Below are 18977 nucleotides of genomic sequence, written 5' to 3'. Positions count from 1 at the left end.
AAGAGTTGGAATTAGGACAAAATGTTCTGTTTCCCGACTCATTGCCAGATCAATCTCTGATTAACCCGATCCACAATTTTTGTTTTTCTCAAGGCTGTTTCATTCAACCACAGTTTCCTCATGATAATTATTTCAACAGTATAGAGATGACGAAGTTAGGGAATGGTGAAAGAATTGGGATTACGATTGAAGTGTTTCACTATACAATAATTTATTCTTAACAGCACCATAAGATCGCATGGAGAGAAAGTAAGAAAACAAACACCACAAAAAAATTCACATCCCAAGTCGAACCGGACCTCTTAGCAATCCATCCACAGGAGAACCACGAGTGATTGAAAACCCTGCTGCCTTATTATTGACACTTTCAGCTTTCTTATCAAAACAGTAGACAGGAGCTTGCCACTTTGGCGCTGACCCAGATAATCTGCTCCGTCGAGCCAATTTGGCCGGAGAATGCCCACCTCAAGCTGAGAGCTTCTGCACTTTCTGGATGAGTCTAAGCTGTAGAAGAAGGAGGTCCCATTGTTCCACTCGAGGTCGTAGAGGATTGAGCCCAGCTGGTGCTGTATGATGTTGAAGTTTCGGCCGTTGGGCCAGTCGTACCAGAGGTTGATGATTTCGAGGGTGCCGGTGTAGTTCATCATCAGAATTGAGTGGAATTGGTGTGGCCATGGGGTTGGTGTTGGGTCTGGTTCGTGTGGGAGGGATGAAGAGGAGGAGGAGAAAGGAGAAGAGAGGAGGATGAGGACTGTGATTGAGGTGGTGATGATGGCTTTGGATATGGAAGATAGCATTGCTGCGTACTTGCGTGAAGTCGGTAGGGAGTCCTAGAAGTGGATATCGAGAGGGGGTTTCAAACAATGTTTTCAGATGCGAAGGTGAAGGCGAAGGCGACATGATCAAGTTTCATAAGGCGAGAGCATCGACGTGCAAAGGCGACTTAAGACGATCGTCTTTCCAACAAACACTAATTTAATACAATACATTTTCAAATAATATGAATATCCTTCCAAATATATGAATATGTCATACTAAATTTGTCTCAAACAAAAAATTAAAAACCACTAATAGCCTAATATAGCCTAATATTCCCCCCCCCCCAAAAAAAAAACAAAACTAATCAACAACAATATACCCAAAATGCATATCTCAATCATACATGAAATGAAGAAAGCAGTAGTTATGATCAAGGTCTAGAATGCAAGGGGTTTTACCCACCAGCGTAGGTTTCTTGGGGGAATCAAATTTTCATTGGAAATAATGTGATCATCACTCGTCCTCATTGAAAATTTCATGTACTTGACACGTCTTCAACAAGTACTTTACAATTTCCATCTCTTACTGAAATCCCGTAAATCTCATTATGGAAATGGTATTCAGCTTTGACATTAAGCAGAGGGGCCCAGCTTGTACAGTTCCTAGATTCTCCGAGAGATCTTGAGCAGTACATTAACAGCTTTCAACCTGATGGTCATTTAAACATTTAAACAATGAAGAATGTTGGAAGAAATTTGTTAAGGGTTGTGTGTATATAAACAGATGCCAAAACGACGTCGTTTTGGCCCCATAAAAAAAAATTCAGCATCTTCATCGCCCGCCTCCGCTTTGCCTTAGCTCCGTCGCTCTGCTGGTCGCCTTTCCATCGCCTCGCCTGGATTTGAACCTACGGAGCTTTTCTTCGTCGCTTCGCCTGAAGGCGTGCACCGGCGACGCCTTTGAAAACACTGGTTTCACATACTACACTTGGATAGTTGGATTTGATGATATGCACAAAGCCACAAACCAAATGTTTTCAGTTTTTCATTTATCATTAGAAGAAATTGCGAGCAAAATTGTTTCCAAAATTCTTATGTTTATCAGGTTGTCTGAAAAAAAGCGTTTACATAAAATATGTCCCTACAACGAAACAATACAAATTCGACTTTTCAAGTATTCAATCCTTCATTTAAAAAAAATTGAAAAAATCAAAAAATTATAAGTTTGTCATTAGATTTCTAGATCAATACATAATTATTAATCTTCTGATGTTATATGTCACACTGAAATTCTAAAGCTTACATATGCTATGATTACTCTAGCTATGAGAAACTAAATTTCAGTTTACCCCACTATCCAAATTTCCAGTATCAAGTATAGAAAAGAAATAGGCAACTATTAATCCCATTGTCGTCTTTAAGACACCCATAAACAAATTCTAGAAATGACTGTTGAGAGTGTGTATCAATTCCAGACGTACATGGTGAAGAGGGTGGCGTGCCCCATATGTGAATTATTGTCTACTCATACTTATCTCTTACATTTTACCATCAAAATTTCACTTTCATAGTAATTATGATTCATGATTTTTTCGTGAGCTGAAAACAAAAATTAAACTGGAGTAACTTATGTTGGCAGTCTAAACAATAAACTTGGCTGATACGGAGTAGAGTAGTCTTTATGTTTTTTAGGGTGCTTTTGTATTGTTGCTTGTGCCACGAGTGTGTTTTCGACATGTGAGAATATAAATGTAATATGTCTTGAGAGACGAGATTGTTCTATCTTCTATTAGACTCGCCTTACGGCGACCTGACTTAGTTTGTAACGAGCTATGAATGTCTGAATAAGGTTTTGGTCGTCTAGACACAAGAAATTTAATAAAGTAAATCATTTTTATTAAATAATTAAATCGATCAAGAACCCGACAAAATTGCATACGTGGTCTAAAAGTCAATAAAGTCAGTAGAGACCCGAATAAAATTCGCGTCAGCAGATAAACAGATTATCGTAATCAAAGTTACGTGATTCTGACTTTAATTAGAAATTAAATGTCATTGACGATCGAAATGGTAATCGGACAATTAATTAAATTAATAAATTTCTTTACGGTTATAATTAAATCAATTATTTGAATCTTGATTATTTAAATTAATCAGAAAATACATATTGATTTAATTATACAACTAAAGAAATATTATTATTTTAGTGTCATTAAAATATTCTATAAAATAGAATATTCTTGACACTATAAATACCCCTTTTAACATAAAGAGAGTGAGAAGAAGAGAGCAATATCACTCTCGAGAAATCCCGAAGTCTCTCAAATCCACGAAGAATTATCAAGCTATCAAATCGCTCGTTCTTCATCAAATCCAAATCCAAACTCAAATCCACGAAGAATCATCAAGCGGCTAAATCGCTCAAGTCTGCATTTTTATTTGTTTTCAGATTCCCGTTCTACAGGTTGTTCACCCGCCAATTTCCTATTCGTAGGTATTGTATAGTCTCTTGCCTTATGCAGGCAAGTTCTATTGAATGAACTTTACTTAAAAAAAAATAAACTTGGCTAATGGCTTCTTATACGCAATATCGCCAATATGAATTCAAGGAAATATACATTCCAGCAGGAATGCCAGGAACTCTTCCGAAGTTCTCAATCACTATACTGTATGAGCTCCCTTAATATAAACGTTGCCTTCTTCACACTAAAACTGATTTGATTTCTTCCGTCTCTCTCTCTCTCTCTCTCTCTCTCTCTCTCTCATGTTCATTGAGGATGCAGAATCAACCGTCTACACCGAGTTCATCAGTTCATGTTTTATGTTCCTCAATAGGCAATAGAGGCAGCTGCACAAAATCGAATATACAGTTGAGCTTATGATTCACAAGTCATAACTAACTGCTTAATAATTAATTAGTCCAAGCACGAGATTTGTCCCTGCGGTTGAACGATCACAACTACTTGCAATGAGGAAGACTATTGTCTTGGAGTTGAAAGAAGATAAACTTGAGCAAATGAAGGCTGGAATTCAGTTCAAAACACTTGACACCAGACCTGATTCAGTTTGATTAAAAAGATTGTCTTGTCTGTCTCGATTTCGATCCAAATGATTCAGATATTATGTATAGATGTATCAAGGGAATGTTTCTCAAGTGAAACCTTTGCACAATGAGTGAGTATTTCAAAGACACGAACCAGTTCCTAAAACTGCTACAGATGCCCATGGCCGCATTTCGTGCTGATCGAACTGCTGGTACAATGGTTATTGTCTGAAAAATCTAGCAAGGATGTTAAAAGTATGCTTTAATTTCTTTATTAACTTGTGGTTTGGAGGCTTCGTTGTTAAATTCTGATTAAGAGGTTTCTACTACATTATGTTTTCCCATGATGAACCATCCATGGTTATCTAGCTAGTATTGTTTGGCATTCACCTTTGTGCGTCCTAACAAGCTTTTTGGGTGGTGTACTGGAACTATTCACCAGTAGTGCAACAGAAACAAGCAGTTATGAGTTTGATAACTGAGACTGTTTTCCCTTCCTGAATTTCTGATTAGTGATTACCAGGTGTCCAGGACTAACAAGCTTTTTCAGAGAATGACTGCCGGATTGGAGTATAAATCAGGAGACGAAATAACAGATTAGCACATGTAAACCAAATAAACAAACATCAAATCCTCATAAAAGGACTTCTTACCCGATCCATCCACATATGCACTAGTGATCGAAAACTCCGATCCCCGTTCGACGTTCTAATCAAAACAGTAAACTGGAGCTTGCCACTTTGCATCTTCAAGCACGGCTCCGACCTCAAATGTCATCACATGTGCCTCTCTCCCTACACATTTAAACACACAAATCAACTCGAATTCCGACTCCAATAAACCCTAACGCTAAAAATCAGAATCCAGATCCAGCAAACATGAACCGGAAAGCCATTGATCAAGTAATGAAATGACCACTACTAGCAGTTACCTGTGTAAAAGACCCAATGAACAGGTCCATTGGTGAGTGGTGACAACGTCCTCATAATACAGAAGAAAGTCGACCTTGTTCCAAACGTTGCAGAGGAACCCATCCACGTGGCGCTGACCCAGATACTCGGCTCCGTCGAGCCCATTGGGTCGATCGGAGAACACCAACTTCAAGCTGCGCGAGGCTGCACTTTATAGACGAAGGAGGTGCCGTTGTTCCGCCCGAGGTCGTAGACGGTTGAGCCCAGCTGGTGGTGTATGATGTTGAAGTTTCGACCGTTGGGCCAGTGGTACGTACCAGAGGTCAATTATATCGAGGATTCCGGAGTAGTTCATCGCTAGGATCGAGTGGAACTGGTGTACGTGGCCATGGGGTTGGTGTTGGGTCTTGTTCGTGTGGTCGGGATGAGGCGGCCGGAGAGAAGAGAGGTAAGGAGGATGACGATTGTGATGGAGGTGGTGATGATGGCTTTCGACATGGAAGATGACATTGCTGCGGTGAAGTTCGTAGTTTAGTGAGGGGTCGTGGCAGTAAACAAATATGAGAGTATCAATCGATGAATCGATGGTAGTACACATTTCGGCTTGAAACCAGCTCAAAATTGATTAGGTATCAATCTTCATAAGCACTGTCAAACTGTCAATTCCTTTTCTGAGAACAATATCGTCAAATCATGTAACTAAATTCTTGATTGTAGTTTAGCACGAGTGTACAACTACACAAGGGTAAACACAAAAGTAATAATTTTTCACTACACAATTAGAAAATGAAACGGTACCAATAATTCGTTATCACTATGAAACGGTGTATGATTAGATTCTCTATGTCGTTATTCTCGTTTTTTTCCACCTAGACTTATGAGCAACTAAATTCCCATGGTAATCCAATTTAATTTTTGAAGAAAGTCGTTTACTAAAACTAAAAGTCGTAATTTTTCATGGATTTAAATTTACTCCAACATCTTATGAAACCAATACAAGAACAAATCTAAATCCAAATCCAAATCCATCTAGACAACCAGTACGTGTTCTTTTTCCCTTACAGTACGTGTTCTTTTTCCCTTAGTTTTTGCTTGATCTTCCCTCATGTGTTTGCCTTTTGGTTTGGTTGTATGTTTTTCCTTAATTAATGAATATCAGTTATACCAAACAAAAAACCCATCTTATGAGTTGTCCGACTATGAAGATTGGGGGTAAAGTTGAAGGATTTGATGAGCTAGCCCCATGGGTTAACTACCGTCTAGTCACACAAATTTATCTTGCATTCTTCGGACGTGTATCTATGAATACAGACATACAGTTTGTCTGAACAGAGTCACACAAACTTCAGTCACAGACTCACAATTTATGGTTTAAGGAAATAATTAACCTGACTCCAGTAGTCCAGTATATACGTGTTATATACCATTATACTGTATTTAGTTCTTTCTAATGATCATGGCTATTTGCGTGATCGACTTTGATTGTTTGTTTGTGGTATTAGTTAATGGTTTAGCTCAACTGTTAGTACTTAGACAGTTTTATTGATTATTAATGTTATGATTACGTCAGATATAAATGTGTAGAACTAGTAATCTGTTCAATATAGTAACTATTAATATGTTATGATAACATGAAAACTGAATTATAAAAACTAATAAACCTAAGAATACAGAACAACGCTAGCTCTATTACTTCTACTCTCTCTATATATGTGATTCTGCGAGCCTCATAAATAGAAGTTTTCGAGAGAATCACAGAATATGGGATGTGCAACAATAATTGTTCTCTTCTAATATTAATTATTCTTGTTCTGTGTTTATTGTATGTGCAATCATATGATCTTGGTTCATAGTTTGTTTTATTTATAAATCCAAGCAAATAACACTATATTCAAAACAAAAACAAACCTGATCCAAATAGTAAATAAGAAATAGCAAGTTGGAGTTTGTTAGATATTCAACTGCCCCTTGGAAGTAGTGCCATAATATTTTATGGTTTTAAAAGTATTAGATATTGAGATAATTCAATTTATAACTTGCGTAATTGACCTCTCTCAATCATCAATTTTAGTTTACTCCCATATCTTAATTACTAAATAGAGATTCAGCATTTTACATACATGATGAACAAGCTAGGTTCCTCCATAGCTAAATATTGTTCAGTCATACAAATTTCTCTTGCATCCTACCATCAAATTTGTTCAGATATAATCCTCTTCCAATGCTTTGTGACATACATTGATCATGCGCTTTGTGTGAGATAAATACGGATCAGGGAAGTAAATAATCTCACTGCAAAGAGACATTACCGCCACTTCTCTTGGTTCTGGAAGTTGTTCATATGCCTCGAGAATACTTGTGCTTTTTTCTTGCCAAGAGAGAAAACAATAGTCTATGAGCATGGACTTATTAAATTAGAGCATAACATGTTAAATAACAATATAACATCAAACAAATCCTAACCGAATGAGCCTTCAAGTCATATGCAGATCTATCCGCAATACCAACGCACTCGATCCAGCCAAGTAATGAGAGACGCAAAAGAACTAGAAGGAAGTAAACAAAATGTGATCGATACGAACCTTAGAATGCACTGCTTCACCCTGAGATTAACCTTGCAGATTGGCCGGGCTTTTGTTCATCCCTAGGGAATAGTGGAAGTTCCAACTTCTCAACACTACGGAATTTCAGGTGACATTTGTCTTCAGGATCAACAAAATGCTCAATCTCTGCAACTGTGAACTCATGGATTCTCAACGAATACTTAACCAAGTATACATGTATGTATATATAAAGGCCTCATGTATATATTGGGGATCAAGTATTCTAACTTGCACCGCAAGTTGAAAATCTGATTAGGGACTATCTCAAAAACATCTGGATTTCCAGAATATTCTGGGATTTTGATGCAGGTGTCTAGATTAGGGGCTGGAACTCTACATTATAATCACCATTGTCAATCATGCATCATGAAGTTCTATACTTCTATTGCACATGCAAAAATATCTCTCTGAATGTTTGGAGTTATCACACATGAGTTTGAAAGGAAGGAGAAGTTATATCAGGGGGTTTCAATTATGGCGCGGGCCACGAAATGGCATTGTCCCTGGCTTAGATTCATTTGGAAATTGATCAACTTCACTTAATATCGATTATTTTCATATGTTCAAATGGCTATTTGCTCTGAAACAATCAAGGAATATGGTAGCATTCAACACAAACTGATCCAAACAGTCGCTGTATCTCTATATATAAAACACAATAGCAACTGAAACGCAGTAAACATGAATCTGAAAGCTCACCAACAAGTCTGAGCCAGCGAGAAGGTGAAACTATTAGCGTAAGAATAATTTCCCGGAAACGGGAAGAGGCACATTACTCATGTTTAAACAAGTAACACTGCAAGTACAACAGAAGTCACAATGCACAATAAAGTAATTTGAGCAGCAAAGCAGATAGTTTGGACAAATAACCTCCGCCATTCTAGAATTATAAGTGCATGCGAGTCTGTGACAGACTAACAGTATAAAGATTCTTGCAGCCTATTCTTGTATGGCCAAATTGGGAAACAACAAAAGCCTGATCTTTGCTTGGACTGTTAACACATATAATGTAAGGTCTCGGTATAATTTCTTGCTGCAATGGCTCAAAAGGCAGGATAGAGTTCAGGCATTCCAGGGCAAGTAAGAGCCTAAAGAAGGGGAACAAACCTGAACTTTTTTCCACTCCTGATCTGAAAATTGCCAAAACATATAGTACAGAGTATGTGCTTGTCTAAATATACTTCAATCCTGAGATGTACTGTTGTCTAGATACTAGATACTGGGCTATGGAATAAATCATTCCTAAGAGACCTAATATCCTAACCTTCAGCACATCTGTTATTATTACAGATGGCAAATTAAGGGGCATAGTTATCAATGGAGTTGAGTCTGTTTGCTTTGTTAAACTCCACACGTACCTGTTGAAAAGGATATGACTCGGGAATGTAAGAATAAGGAGAGCCAAATTCTTCACAGCAAAGAACCAATCCGGCCCACCAATTTCCAATCCCCAACCTGCATTCCCATGCCAGATCTCTTCCCATATGCTGTACACGGCAGTGATGACTAGGTAGGACGATATAACTACAGTAACAGGGAAGTACCTCTGCTTGTCCCCAAACCCAGCAACAAAATCAGAATCCTGGTTGAGTAGCAACAAAATTGGTGCCAGGAAGAATATTGCACGATTTGAGCCACCTGTGAGATTGACATTTAAGATGATGCATATGGCAAAGCACATCACTGTAGCAACATTACCAACTGCTGGCATCCATGCTCCCTCAGCAGACATTTTCTTGATCGTAAAGGATGAGATACTAGAAGCCCGGCGCTGTTGCATAAATCTCATTCTTGAAGGAAAGCTAGTAGATGTGCTTTGACCAGATACACTGTGTCTAATTCCACTTCTTTCAGTAGCCTTTTCCCTCAATAACGAGGCAAGTTCATACTTTACCTCTAGAGCTACTAGCATGAAAACCGCTGCATAAAGACCAAGAAGAGATGTCCGTGCCCCCTCAACAGCAAAAAGTGCTGTAAGTTTCCTCTCTTCTTCTCCCAGATCTCCAAATCCACCCTCCCCAAGGATGCTTTTAATTCTCACTTGGCCCTCCAAAAGATATGTCACAGGAAAGAGAGCCACTAGTAAAGCAAATATCCATGGAAGCAGCTTTGTGCTTGAGGCAGATGGGAAATGAGTGAAGACCACAAACACAGAGGTGCAAACCATAGTTACAACAATGAGGACATGCAGGACAGCAGCCTGAAGGAAGAACTCAGTAGATATATAGATACCTAGGGCAAGTCCCATGGCTATGGAGTAAAACACTCTCAACTCAACCATGTATTTGATCGGTATCACAGATGTAACAACAGCTAGAGTAAGCAGGATAGCAACAATTAGCAGCCATGATGGCCACAAAGGCTTTGGTGTGATAAACCCATAAATGGAGATGTCATCGACTGACTGACGAGCAGCTTTAATTAGATCAGACCGGTAAGTCCATGATACTGGGATAGGTGGTTGTATAAGGATAAACAGCAAACCAGTAGCCACCACCAACACTAGGCATCTCTTGGCAGGCTGCATATTTGCATAGAAAATAATTAGTTGTACGCACAACTTCAGTAATCTAACCTTTTATAAAATAATTAGGTTTGATCATTATAAGCTCACTCAACTAAAATAGGAATTGAGGTTTGTGTGTGCATACAAAATAATTAGTTGTACGCACAACTTCAGTAATCTAACCTTTTATAAAATAATTAGGTTTGATCATTATAAGCTCACTCAACTAAAATAGGAATTGAGGTTTGTGTGTGTGTGTGTGTGTGTGTGTGTGTGTGTTCAACGATTATTGATAAAAGAATAATCCATACCAAGACATGAGAGAAGTGGAGAGCCACAATAGGAATACAAGCCAAGCCCATCAAGACAATACAGAGACCCAAGAGTAAGCCATCAGATGGAGCTCTTCCATTCCACCACTGCAGGGCTTCAAAGATTGTTTCACGACAAAACCAAACTGATAAAGATACCACACCTGCATGTGCATAACCTTGCCATGTCTGCATCTTTGAGGCTGTTCTTGATTTATCCCTGAAACCCCAGCAAACAAAAAGCTAGAATGTTAGAGATGTCTGCAAATCAAAGACCTGTGAAACTTGAAAAACTAAGTTAAGTGGGTAATTACTTGTAGAGAAGCAATGGTGGTGTTACAGACAATAACAGGACAGCTGACAACCATACAACAGACTTTGATGAAATCACTAGCATACCAAGCTTTGCAGAATAAAGACAAGTCAAAATCCAAACTGCCTTTGCACCAATTCGATGATCTGCAGCCAATCTTCTCACCAAAGCTAAACCCACAAATGTTGTCAAGAGAACCATGTAGCTTGGGTACATTACATCTTCCTCAAACCCATAATAGTACATGCCAGAGTGATTAAAAAATCGGTTCTCCAGGTGACAAATAAGCAGAGCATGGCCAACTAAACCAATTTCTGTCAAAACGTGAAGCTTCAAAGGAAGTAGAGCTAGGCCAGGGATAGTCAAGGCCAAGACAACATTCAAAATCACAAGTTTGCAGAAGGACTTCAGGGACATGCCAGCCATCCAAATATTTAGATCCCAGAAATTATGCATTATGAACCATGTAACCATCAAGCTCCCAAGCACAGCAAAAGCAAAGTATGATAGAATGCTCTTCTTCGTGAAAAAGCGAGCCAAAAAGAAGCCAGCAACTGAAGGCAGTGGAAGGAACTGTAGGACAAAGGGATGCGACAGTTATTACTTGTTCAACATCAATGATCTATACATAAGACATAGCATAATCCATTTTCTCATCCATTCCACTTTCCTTTCACCATAGGAAAATACATTAAACAGTTGATATAACATTCAGTTTGGATAATTTTTCCTACAAAACATTAGCATCATATGGCACCTAAGATTACAACCACATATGAACATGAAGTTTACTCCACGGAATGAATATGGCCCAACACGCCTAATTTCCAATGGTAATATCAGAAAGACAATATATTGAAGCACTCTACTGACTAATACACCAATACACTAATGAATTATAAGCAGAAAGCGAGCTCAAACATCCCAACATCGCAACAGATGAAAAACAAAAAAAAGCTGGTGTGTTTTCTGCTAAGCTGCAAATGTTAGATGTACAGTACAATGTGAAGTGAAAGTTTACAGAAACCAAGTGTGCTACATAGCCGTTATTCACTGAGTATAGCAACAAACTAAAATTAAAAATGATTCCGCGACCAGTCAATGGATTGAATTCAACTCTCAAGTCATTTTAGAAGATTGTAAGATAAGTGTTCATTACTTGATGCTCACCACATCGACAAAGAACTCTTGAACCGTCAAATAAACCTGGACTACTGAATATGAAGCAAACAGATTCATGAACAAAGATATACAAAACCACAACACCTAACTACCTATTGAAAATAGATAACAATTGATGATCACAAAACATGCAAAATATATTTTAGGAAGCGATTGCATACCAAAAGAGGAAATCCGACAACGATAGCTCCAGCAGCACTAACTACAACAGCCAGAGCAGTGAAAGCCAGGGAGCTGAAAGCATCAGATATCATACCAAGCGCGTAGACACCAGCTCCAGCTGCCCCTCCAAGCATTGTAGTAGTCACCAGAAGGTAATTCAGCGGCGGCGGCACCTGAATGTACCTCCCAAACGAATGGAAAACGACTCGAATCTCCAAGCAGATTACAACAACAACAAGCGCAATGGCGCCGTTCATGACCTGAATCCCCCTTAGCTGGCTCGGATTCTTGGTGATCCACCACAGTGCTCCCCTGGTGGAGGCGAGGAGCTGGAACAGGAAGGGAATGAAGAAGAGCAGGAACAAGTCGGAGACGGCGGCGGCGGAGGAGAACATTATGGAGTAGTGTGAGGCAATGTGGAAGAGGAGAGGGAAGAAGAGGAGGTAGAGAGTGTGTATGCAGCTCTCTAGTGGACTGAGGATGAGATTCTCGTCGGGAACTTCGCCGCCGTGGTACCTTGAGTCCTGCTTAGTCTTGAAAGATGAGATTCGAGGAATGGAGAAGAGCCAGTAGAAGATGCAGCTGAAGGACATGAGGTAGTAGGAGGCGTTGGTCATGCCCACGGCGGAGACGGTGGCCCAGGTGAAGAGAGAGGAGGCGGCGAAGGGGACGCAGGCGAAGAGGAGGCGCTCCAGGGCGAGCACGATTGAAGGATTCTCGATTTGAATCCACTTGAACTGGAGGGAGACCCAAACGCCGACGAGGAAGTTCGTCTCGGCGCAGAGGAAGGCGGCGAGCGCGGCGAGGATCCATGAGTTGAAGGAGAGCGAGGAACTGAAGAAGAAGGCGATCTGGGAGAAGACGAGGGAGAACCAGACGCCGAAGAAGGCGCCGGACTTGAAGTTGAGGGCGTCGATGATGTAGGAGATCATGAGGCCTAGGGTTAGGGTTGCGGCGACGGGAGTGCCGCCGAGGTCGAGGAGGAAGGCGGCGCAGGGGACGAGCGCGACGGCGACTCTGGCGTTGTGCGCGAAGGCGGCGGGGGTGAATCGGGAGTTGGTGGTGCTCTTGAGAGAAGATCTAGAAGGTCCGTTGCTGAAGGGGCTAGGGATTGGTGAGGAGGAGCCATTGCTGAAGGAGGTGGAGGCGGAGGCGGCGGAGGGATGGAAATACCGCGGCTGCAGCTCCGGCGGCATCATCGTTTGACCCGGCTGGTGTCCGTTAGGACTGGACGCGCTGTGGTCAGTCGTGAAGAGGAGAGTGGGAGTGTGTCTGAGCTGCTCAAACGAGTGAGGGGAGACTTTTCCGGCGATTATTTTCTCCTTTCTTAGGTTTGCGAGGAGATTTGGAAATGGGAGGAAGCCGTGACGTGTATTCGGCAGGTTCTGGCCGTTGGATCATGATCAGACGGGCTGTATTGGCCAGTGCAGGCTCCGAATGGGTGGGTGACTTTGCGGCGTGTTTCATTGTTTTCACTGGGGGTTTAGTATGTTTTTTACTAATTCTCATATGACGTAGGACTGTAAAAATTCAGTAGAGGAATTTTTTTTATTTTTAGACGTAAAATCGATGAGTACCATCTGGTGCAATAACATCATCTCTTTCTTTGTAAGAATAAGGGGTTTCGGATGAAATAATAGTCGAAACATTAGAGTTTTCTATTCCGTAAAAAAGAGATTTGAGAGATGGTTTCAATAATTTTAAGTGAGCGTGAAGAAAAAATGAGACTCAAAGTCATTACATTCGTTCTACAGATCCAAGTAGTTTGTGTCTTTTCTAATATTGGATATGTGTGTGAGGCACTCCATGTATACGAAATCGATCACCTTTTCTAGCAACAAAGAGAGGGTCCGGTCGTCGTGGTATCATCTTTCCCTCTAGACCGCCTAAGACCCGCCTAGCGCTCACCTATACTGCATAAAGCCCGCCTAGCGTCTGCTTTACACCTAGCTCCCGCTTAATTGGTTTAGAGACCGACCAGCTCCCGCTTAACTTCCGCCTAGACCTCCTAGCTAGCTATTCCATGTATTTGAGCTCACCTTTAATTGCCACTAGGTAAACATACCCGTCCCTGTGGAATGATTAAACTCCATGCAAAAAACTCTTGAACCTAGCTAGCTCGTATAATAATTATCAAAGAACAACTCTAGTAATTAGGCCTTTGGAAAGGCTTTAATTAAGATGTAATTAATGTTCGAAAGATCGATGTCACGTACTAATTAAAGTTCGATCAGCTGGCCGGCTAGGCATCTCTCGGGCACTCTGGGTGTTGTAGAGGATCAAAGTAAAAGGGTATTATATATTCTGAAAATCATTCATGCATGGAGGATTTGAAGAAACTGAGAGTACTTGGTTCGGAATCAAAAATGTTTGAACATTGGTGCTATTTGTCAAGGGGTGCTTGCAGTAGAAGAATCTGATTGATGATCAACTGATCACTATTACATGCAGTATATATTAGTGTATTACTCGTTTGCCCTGCGGGCTGCGGCCCCTGCCCACACTATCATCATCTGCATTGCAGTATCGACTGATCGATTGATATGTAGTTTTTTCAGAGGTTTTGCAACAGAACAAAATTATCAGAGAAATCTTGTTGTGAGACAAAAATAAAGGAAATTAAGCAACCTTTCAAATGCCAGTCGTGTGATCACCAATTGATCACCATGCCATGCCATGTGATGACATATGATATTCTTTTGTAACTAGCTAGTTTTGATCTTTTTTAGTTATATATTATCCTTTGGCTTTGTCCCCCCTGATCATCTTCCTCTTTTCTTTCTGGTCAAGTGGCTACTGTAACTTTCTTTAAACATGCGGAAGCACAGAACAGAAGAATCTCTACCATTTTAAGCATGTAGCAGACATTTTAACTCGTCATGTATATGATATGCTATTTCAACATAAAAGATATGTAGGGAGGCCGAGAAGGATGATTATTCAAGGGACGAGGGGGATGATTCACCTTCGCAGCGAACTCCTCCGTGAGCTCCAGTACGTAGCTTTATCCAATGCCAGCATTTTATACTTAATTAATTGATTGGGACGTACATAATATAAAAAATTAAGGAACCATTCGATATATATGATTCATCAATTAATCAAATTATATGGAAAGAACCTAACTTGTAGCTTCACCTGCATATATGTTTCAATTTGTATGTTGAATATCAGATTCGCACCTCCAAAGAATAATGCTCGCACAAGTGCAAATGCTATATAGCAATACGAAATATAAATAGCTAGAGAGTTCTCTCAAGTCTCAACCAATATTGTGAGGTTTAGTACGTACATAGTTTTCTATACTAGTAGTTCAAGTAGCGACTACACTAGCATTACTAGCTTTGCCTGCAGCACCAGTAGTAGTCGGCAGTGAAGATAGCAGTGGAGAGTGTCTCTGTCAATGCGAAGATGCCTGGGAGGCATGCTGGCATGGGGTGTCTGTCGCAGCAATGGGAATTGGGCAACCACATTTTCAGTGTGCTTATAAATGCAGCTATGCTGAAGCCAGATGCATAGATCACTGCTATAGTACAGTGCAGATTTCCATATATATGATAGATCGATCAACTTAACTATTTGTATTTTGGTGTATTATATATTCTCAATAACGTACCATAATTGCATTTTTAATTTATGCATCCGGGGAATATTTTATATTTGCATGGATAGAGATGAAGATTGAATAAATGATCGATGAACTAATAATCAATCAAGCTCCCTAGGGTTTCGCTGCAATACTGTACGTTTATAGCTAGCTGATCTGATGATACCTAGTTCTCGAATGATATATATTGAACCATTCGATATGATTCATCAACTAATTAAATTATATGGAAAGAATTGAAGCTTACTTGTATATATTTACATGTTGAATAAAGCTAACGGATCGATCATGAATATATGCATGACAGCATGAGACCTATTATATTAACTTTAATTTGCATATTAATATCAGATACGTACACACCTCCAAAAAATGCATGCACAAGTGCAAATGCCATATAACAAAACGAATTAGCTAGAATTCTCTCAACGACTCAACATATTGTTAGAATTTGATCTCTCTATCCTGCATTTGAACAGAATATGATTGAGAAAATTGAAACAATTAATCTTGTGACGATCCTAAAATTTCAAGTTTGAAAAACTCAAAATTTCAAAGTCGTTAAACACTAAACAATTTCAATGAAATCGAAATCATTTAAAATGCACAGCGGATCATTACTAAGTTCTCAATACAACTCAGAAAACCAATTATTACAACCCAAATTTATAATTCAACATTACATAAGATGGAAATGTAATAATCCTCACAATCTCTCACAAAACTCACAAATAAATCCACACCAATTCTCACTCACAAATCCACGCTAGAAACCTCACCATAAGCAGGATACGAACGACCTCGAGTCTCCGGAGTCGTCACTCAATCTCCACTAATCAACACCTGCGGAATTATCCCCTACACCATCGAATTGGTGCACCGGGATTGTAAACATAAACCCGGTAAGCTTATAGCTCGTATGAGTAAAATGAAAATATATTTCGCATATCAATATATATATACGAAAAATCACAAATCAGCAAATATAAATGCCCTCATGAGTCAATGGACGGCCCATCTGGTTGTCCCAAAAATATATGAAATGAAAGTGCTCATGAGAAATCGGGCAACCCTTCTGGTTACCCAAACACATTTATAATACGGGTACTAATGAATGCTAGTACACATCCGTTACCCCTCACATAGTACACCGCTGATATTGGGCAACCACCCGCTATCCAATATCCAAAACAATCTGAGTACTCATGAGCCGATAACCACCCGTTACCTCACATGGAGTACTACGGCCGACAGACTAGAGCTCTAACTGTATCGTAACTTTCGCCCGGCCAAAGGCTAGGTTCCGACTTGCCAAGCACGTACAATAATCTCACATCATATTGTACAAAAATCAGGTCTGAAGACAAATCAACATTTAACAATCTCCATGTTAAATTCACGTACAATAATCTCACATCATATTGTACAAATCAAAAATCACATGCTCGTTAAAATCTTGTCATTGAAATGACATCATCACGATAATATCATAACAGTACATTATATAGCGAACTATATATATATGTACTTATTTACCATTTATACAATATATATATATATATAATCTACTATATCGTATACGTGTCATAATTAGTAAACACGTCCGAAGACAAAACGTTTAACAAACACATATTAAAATCACGTACAATAATCTCACATCATATTGTACAATTTAATTCACATGCTCGTCATATAATTCTTGTCATCGAAATGACTAATTCCAATGAATTCATAACAGTATATAATATAGCAAACTATATATATAAGTACTTATTTACAATTTATACGAATATATATATTCCACTATATCATATACATATCGTATTTCAATATTTAAAACTCTTGCAAAAATCTTAAATTCACCGCAAGGGTAGATTCGTAAATAAGTGAGATTTTACTCACCTTATCGACTCGAGCGTAATTCCACAATTTCCGAAGATAATTCTTTTCCTTGATTTATCGATCACCTTGAAAAGATAAGAAAAGAATTTAGAAACGTTTCGTAAACCTTTAAATGCCGAAACAGTAATAATCGGTTACTGTTCAGCAATTTTCGGTTTTACGAATTTACTGTTCACTATTCATTGTTAAATGTTCACATATTTACTATTTGTGTATTACTGTACAAATACACATCCAATACGTATCTCTGTACGAGTATATACTGTTTACGTATTTATGTATGTATAAATACTATTCAAATGTACGTACTGTCTCAGTAAATAATAATTACCGAATTATCCTTCTAAAATTACTTTTTACCTTTACTAAAAGTAATTTATATTTACAATTAACGTACGTAAATAAAATTTACATTTACCGTACGTAAATAAAATTTACATTACATTTACCGTACGTAAATAAATTACAAAATTACCCTTCCGGAAACACTGTTCACGCCGCCGCATAAAAGTCGATATATAGGTTGCGGTAACGTCACGTTTTTCGAATTAAACGTTCCGAGAACGTTTCCGTTTTTTGTTTCGTAACATCGCAAACAATCACATTCGTTCTAATTAAATTTCTCAACTTGATAGATTCCAAATCAAACCAAATATTGTTTGAAAACTAAGGTTATTACAAATCTTGCAGTAGCAAGATGAGTATGAAGGAAAAAAAAGATCAACGTTGAAATGGAGCTGAACTTATGCAGCTTTTGATAACTTCAAATCTAGAATTCTTCTCTCATATTGATCAAACATCTCTACCCTTATATAGGGGAGCAAGAGAAAGATTAACCTACAAAATATCTTAAAAGTAGGAATTTAAACTAGACTAAAATTACACAAAATATCTAGAGTTGTTTGAGCAACAGAAACAGTAAAAACAGTTGGAAAACCATATCAGATTTTTCTAGGCATGAGACTTTAGACCCGAAAACCATTTAGAACCATCAGCACCGAAATGGTCGATTCGATTTGATTCTAAAAAAAATAAATTACTAACCCTAGAAGAACCGCACCAAAACAACCGATTTGATTCAATTCCGGTTCTTATTTTTGAAAATGATTTTGAAACCGTTAGAACCGAATATTCACAACTATATACTACTACAAAGTTCCCCAATGCATACTGATGCAAATTAGTAACTATTGGGGGCAATACATACTAATATCAGTGTGTAATCTCATTAGCACCCCTGCAGCCACTAATAAAATATCAGTGCCCTATATAAGAGGTGCTAATGGGGTATTACACACTAATAATTTAACAGTGGCATGCTTTAACCAAAACCAGGTTCCATCAAAAACAGTGCCTAGCCACTGATATCAGTGTGATAGTGCTTCAAAAATGACACTGTCATCAGTGGCAAAGTAACAATGAGTTATTAAAAAAAAAAGGTGTCAATAGGGGCACCTCTCTAAATTCTTAGAGTATTATACAGTACAACCAGAAACTAAATAACAGTAACAAATATACATAACCATCAAAATCTAAACACAAGAAATGGTAAAATTCATCCTAGGTCTCCAACTGTCTTTGAAACACCACTTTTTCTAAGCAAATGCAACATGTGTCCGATACCTGAAGAAAAATCAGAGAATTAATGTTGGATAATTAAATTATGTTGCAAATGATAC

General features: G+C 38.8%; 1 protein-coding gene and 2 pseudogenes across 1 annotated transcript; all 3 read right to left on the bottom strand.

The window, feature by feature from the left end:
• Positions 1 to 242: 242 nt before the first annotated feature.
• On the bottom strand, positions 243 to 853 carry LOC126791683 (uncharacterized protein At4g14100-like; annotated as a pseudogene).
• Positions 854 to 4509: 3656 nt separating this feature from the next.
• LOC126792337 (uncharacterized protein At4g14100-like) lies at positions 4510 to 5310 on the bottom strand (annotated as a pseudogene).
• A 2693-nt stretch (positions 5311 to 8003) lies between these two features.
• LOC126790863 (uncharacterized) lies at positions 8004 to 13120 on the bottom strand. The gene is made up of 4 exons (XM_050517222.1): positions 11789 to 13120; positions 10447 to 11018; positions 10133 to 10352; positions 8004 to 9836 (listed from the first exon to the last, which is right to left on the bottom strand). Exons 1-4 carry the CDS (start codon positions 12986 to 12988, stop codon positions 8487 to 8489), a joined length of 3342 nt encoding a protein of 1113 aa, XP_050373179.1. The 5' UTR covers positions 12989 to 13120; the 3' UTR covers positions 8004 to 8486.
• Between the last annotated feature and the right edge of the window lie 5857 nt (positions 13121 to 18977).

The sequence above is a fragment of the Argentina anserina genome, chromosome 4, assembly GCF_933775445.1.
Source record: "Argentina anserina chromosome 4, drPotAnse1.1, whole genome shotgun sequence".
In the NCBI taxonomy this organism is placed as follows: domain Eukaryota; kingdom Viridiplantae; phylum Streptophyta; class Magnoliopsida; order Rosales; family Rosaceae; genus Argentina; species Argentina anserina.
The sequence above is the reverse complement of the archived record's forward strand: the minus strand, read 5'-3'. Positions and strand labels throughout refer to the sequence as shown.